The 5410-nt window shown below is 40.1% G+C and overlaps 1 protein-coding gene across 1 annotated transcript; it reads left to right on the forward strand.

The window, feature by feature from the left end:
• Window positions 1-1151: 1151 nt before the first annotated feature.
• LOC143557220 (uncharacterized) lies at window positions 1152-3372 on the forward strand. The gene is made up of 5 exons (XM_077046344.1): window positions 1152-1330; window positions 1417-1545; window positions 1691-1847; window positions 2336-2767; window positions 2828-3372. Exons 1-5 carry the CDS (start codon window positions 1312-1314, stop codon window positions 3078-3080), a joined length of 990 nt encoding a protein of 329 aa, XP_076902459.1. The 5' UTR covers window positions 1152-1311; the 3' UTR covers window positions 3081-3372.
• The last annotated feature ends 2038 nt before the right edge of the window (window positions 3373-5410 follow it).

The raw sequence follows: 5410 nt of genomic DNA on the forward strand, positions 1-5410 counted from the left end.
CTCGAGGAGCCGTTACGACGTCGTTTTCAGGCGGTAAGTTCGTCCGTCGTTCCCGATTTTTCTTCTTCACTTATTGTTTTCCTCTAGTAACCTACCTGTGTTTGACATAAGCAGGGAATATGGAGGTATTGGAGATAGAAATGGATGGTGGAGGCGGAAGAGGTGGCGGTAGAGGTGGCCGCGGAGGAGGTGAAGGCCGCCAGCAGGAACCACTACCACCATTGTAAGTATAAATTTGTTAAAACAATTATTATTATTATTATTATTGTTGTTGTTTTTGTTATTGTGGTTAATAATAATAATAAAAATAATAATAATAATAATAATAATAATATTATTAAATAATACACAATAATTATAAATAATAAATTGTAACAATAATAAATAAATAAATAAATAAATAATAATAATAATAATAATTATAATAATCATCATCATCTATTAAATAATAATAATTAAATAATCATCTATTAGCCTGTTTGTTTTATTTTGGATGTAGTTTTTATCTTAAAACGAAACTAGGATTTATATTATATAGAATGACTATTCAAATCAAGACCAATGGATTCCGTGTTAGTTCTAGGGCTGTAATGGATCCGAGCCGAGTTGAGCCAGAACTTAATCAAGCTCGGCACGTGTTCTTTTTTGTGCTGAACAACCGAGCTCGATAAAAACGTTTACCGAGCCTAACCCGAAGTCACCCAAAAACCGATACACGTACACGCCTAACGAAACCTAACGAAAACGGATCAGTGTATTAATTATTCTGTTTGTTTTATTTTGGATACAGTTTTAGTCTTAAAAGAAATATATTTATATTATATAGAATGACTATTTAAATTTGTTTATTATTATTATTATTATTATTCTAGGTTCAGGACATGGTTCATTGACATTGTGCATTATGTCATAGTTCCCTGTGTTGGGTTCGCTCTAGGTTTCTCGTCTTATCTAATGCGATCGGTTGAAAGCGCGAAGCATCAACCGGCTATTGTTGGAGCCCTTGTTCTTGTCTGCTACTCGTTTCTGGCTTGCCTAGTGCTTTTAGGCGTCCGTAAGAGGAAAAAGGTGGTGAACCCGACGGCTAGGGCATGGGTTTTTTTCTTGATGGTTTTCATGTTTGTTTCCGCCCCTTTGGCTCTAACCTTGTCTGCTGTTACGACCTTCTTCCCGTCTACTGCTGGGAAAGAGTTGGAGCTTGTTCTTTCATTGGGAGCCGGGATTGTTTTGTTGTTATAGTATTACTCGTTTGTGATTGCATCCCATGTCCCACATGTGTTCGTCAGTTTTTGGTTAGATGCGTACCTATTCATGCTAGGCAGGAGCCAATGTAAGTCAACCTTCTACTTTTATTGTGTTAATTATAAATCCCTTAAAACTTTGATGATGCTAACCTGTATTTTAATTTATGAACAGGTATATGCAACACCATCGAAACATATTTCGGTATGTCATGCTGCCCATGCTTGGATATACGGTCGCTATCTTTGTGTTTTCAGCTTAAAGTGAAGGCTACCATGGTGACGAGTCAGATGATTATGATAGGTGTGTCTTTCGTAATGGTCGTGGTCTGCATCGTTCTTGGTTTTGTTCTGTTGGGTGTCTACCTATGACGTGAGTAGAAGGCTTTTTGGTATATTTGTGAAGAATGTGTATTTCGCTACTGGTTATGCCTCCTGGGCTTTAACAGCCACAGTAGCATTTATTCCGAACGAGGGCGTTGCTGTAAATCTTAGCATCGCAATTGGAGCGTTTGCTGCTATTTTTATATCAGTTGGTTCATTGGTGGACTACGTATGGAAACTCATATGGTTTCCGCAGAATCCCGCTCAACGGGAAATGCCACTGTAAGTTTCTAGTATGTTCTTGTTCATATTATCTGTTGGGTGACTTTCTTTACTTTTAATTTTTTTGATTAAAATATTTTTTTCTTGTTGGTCACAATTGGATGTTGAACTAGAAAAAAACGAAACCGAAACTTTATTGTTTCAAAACTATTTTTGGTTTATATTAACTGCAATGTTTTAAAATCCGAACCGACCGGCCCGGCCGGTTGGACCGGTCCGACCGGAACCCGCTAAACATACCTGCTAATCATCCGGGTCAAACACCGGCCCGCCCTCCCGGGTCGGTCCGACCTTTGACCCGGTAAGAGGTTAACCTGTTTTATATGTGTGTTGGTCTTTAGTCTTTAGGTGTAAATCTGATTCTTAAACTCATTATTCATTAGCTGCAACTCAACACTAATAGTAACCTGTCTTATTTTTTTTATTGCATACTTTTGTTTATATTATTTTAATATTAACCTGTCTTATTTTTTTTATTTTTATTGTAGCTATGTTATACGCTATACGCAGAGAGTAGAGATGATGTGTACTCCGGTTATTAGTATTACGGCGTGCATGCTCATAGCTCTTATGAGTAGTAGTAAGGCAAAGAAAAACCTGTTAGACATGATCGCATGTGGAGGACTTTTGACGTGCTGCCTGGTCCTTTGCTGCGTACTACTAGTATATTGCCATCGAGCAAAGGAAAATCCGACAGGTCAGCCAGCATTTCAGATTTTGACTGTTCTCTTGTACGTGTCGGGATTCTCGGGGCTTTTCATATCTGTGATTGCCGTGTTTTTACCGGGTATAAGTTGGACTTCTATTGCTGCGGGGCTATTCGTTACTGGAGTTCTGGTTATATTTGAAGCAACAATACAACGCTTCATTGGTTTTGTAGTTCGGTTATCGGTAGGGCCACGTGCCCAATCTTTTCAAAAGTAAGTATGCACTTTTTTTTAATCAAAATGTAGAAATATTAACATTTTGAATGTTTACAGGTCACTGGATTGTTACCTCGAGATATTTCATTTCTTCGTTGTACCACTTGGAGGGTTTACCATGACGATCCTGGTTTACTTACAGTTTTCTTTGGACACTATCAAAGTTCAGGCAATGCTGATTGTTCCACTGGCATTTTTGGGGGTAGCCATCATCATTGCTTTTGCTTTGTTGTTTACCTATCAGCGTGCTGCAGAAGACCTGAGCCAGAATGCGCTTTTTAAGTTGTCCATATGGTTCTATATTCGTTAGTTTTGTGCGCTTGGGCCGTAGCCATGGTTTATGTTTTCTTCCGGGGCACAGTCGAGAAGGGTGTTGTGAAGGCGTTGTATATATGTATCGGGCTGTTTATCGGGCTATGTGCTGTGTTTGAATTTCTTAGTTGTGTTTTCCCCAGGTTTCAATGGCTCAGTAGGGCGTATTTCAATACCCCAGATGACCACCCGGATCCCATGTACGGTAACAATTATCTGTGGTTTTTTGTTTTATTTTATTAGGTCTATTAACGAACACGAACGTGTGCATGTTCATGTTTGTTCTTTTAGCTTTAAATGTTTGCAGTCATGAATATATAAAAAATAAAGGCAATGGATGGAAAAAACTGAAGAAGGGTTTGGAAAAAACCGAATGGGTCGAAAATGTCGGTATTAGAAATGAATTTGAATAAGATGGATTTTGTTGAAGCCTCGCTTCTTCTATAGATTCTTATTTATTTAATGGTGTTTTTTAAAAGTCTTTACAAACTCAACTTGATTGCCTTTCATTAATAATAAGCCCTCTTTATATAGGGAATACAATGCACTAATATCTCCTATAAATATGAACGAGACACAATACAAGTATAACTCTTTTGAATACAATCATAATCTAAATATAATATTCTAATACGCCCCCGCAGTTTGAGCTGGACTAACGCTCAAACTGGATCTGAAACTCTGAAATAACGGACTAGGAATACCCTTAGTGATGATATCTGCATACTGGTATGGAGCCGGAACATGGAGAACACGCACATGACCAAGGCGTACGTGTTCCCGAACAAAATGTATATCAATTTCAACATGCTTTGTGCGCTAATGTTGCACGGCATTACCAGACAAATATACCGCCGAGACATTGTCACAATAAACGATAGTAGCTCGGGTTAATGGTACATGAAGCTCCATGAGCAAATTACATAGCCATGACGTTTCTGCCACTGCGTTAGCCACCCCTCTATATTCGGCTTCGGCACTCGACCGAGAGATTGTCGCTTGGCGTTTGGAAGACCAAGAAACTAAATTATTTCCTAAATAAACACAATATCCAGAAGTTGAACGACGAGTGTTCAGACAACCGCCCCAATCAGCATCGGAGTAGGCCGTGAGGGAAACAGGGGATGAAGCGGATAAATGTAAACCATATGTGGTTCCCGTGAAGCATGCATAAAGAGACAAAACTGCTGAACCGCATATGAGATGTTAGGGCGGGTGAAGGTCAGGTACTGAAGTTCACCCGCTAAACTACGATACTCAGTACCGTCATGAAGTAGCGTACCGTCATCAGCACTTAATTTTGAGCCTGTATCGACAGGTGTTGCACATGGGTTAGTGGTGCTCATTTTGGCTCGTTTGAGAATCTCACTTGCATATTGGGATTGTGAGAGGAACAACCCATTCGAATCCCAGGTAACCGAGATTCCGAGAAAGTGATGCAAGGCGCCTAAGTCGGTCATTGCAAACTCGGTTGATAAGGAGTCTATAGTCCGATTTAGGAGTGGATGAGATGATGCGGTCAAGACGATATCGTCTACATATAATAATAAATAGGCGGTATCGGATCCATGTTTATAGACAAGTAACGAATTATCGGAGATACTGCTTTTAAACACCTTTGATGTAATGAAATTATAGAATCTGGTGTACCAAGCCCGGGGAGCTTGTTTTAGGCCACATAGAGAACGTCGTAACCGACACACGTGAGAAGGTGCCGAGGGATCAACAAAGCCGGCTGGCTGATGCATAAACACCGTTTCATTAAGATCACCGTCAAGGAAAGCATTTTTAACGTCCATTTGGTGAATTGGCCACCCTTTTGTAATACCCAAAGATAATACCGTTCGGATCGTTGCCAGTTTAACGACCGGACTGAAAGTATCAATGCAATCAAGACCAACTGTTTGCGATTTTCCGTTAACCACCAAGCGAGCCTTGTACCGCTCTAAAGAGCCATCTGAGTTAAACTTGTGGCGGAATAGCCACATACATCTAATTACTGGACTTTGAGCCGGATAAGGCACCAAGTTCCATGTACCATTGTCTTTTAAAGCTCTAAATTCGTCGGTCATAGCCTTACGCCAATTAGGATCAGACAATGCTTTTTGATACGAGGTGGGAATGGGAGAGATAGGGGAGTGAACAATGGTGTTAAGGTTGTATTTTGGATTTAGTTTAGTGACTCCCGCTTTAGAACGAGTGGTCATCGAGTGGGTAGTAGATGAAGTGGTGGTTGGGTTAATAGGTGGCGTGGGTGATGTGTGTTGGGTTGTAGATGTGGGAGGCTGGTCTAAAGTGGATGGGGTAGGCTCAGTAGGCATTGGGTCC

Source organism: Bidens hawaiensis, unplaced genomic scaffold (genome assembly GCF_021521415.1).
Source record: "Bidens hawaiensis isolate Kalapana, Puna unplaced genomic scaffold, B.hawaiensis_p1.1 tig00001087_1, whole genome shotgun sequence".
Taxonomy (NCBI): Eukaryota; Viridiplantae; Streptophyta; class Magnoliopsida; order Asterales; family Asteraceae; genus Bidens; species Bidens hawaiensis.

Coding starts and splice junctions, on each gene's coding strand:
- LOC143557220 (XM_077046344.1), top strand. Junction 1,848..2,335: donor GCTCAACGGGAAATGCCACT/GTAAGTTTCTAG, acceptor TTTTTATTGTAG/CTATGTTATACGCTATACGC. Junction 2,768..2,827: donor CGTGCCCAATCTTTTCAAAA/GTAAGTATGCAC, acceptor GAATGTTTACAG/GTCACTGGATTGTTACCTCG.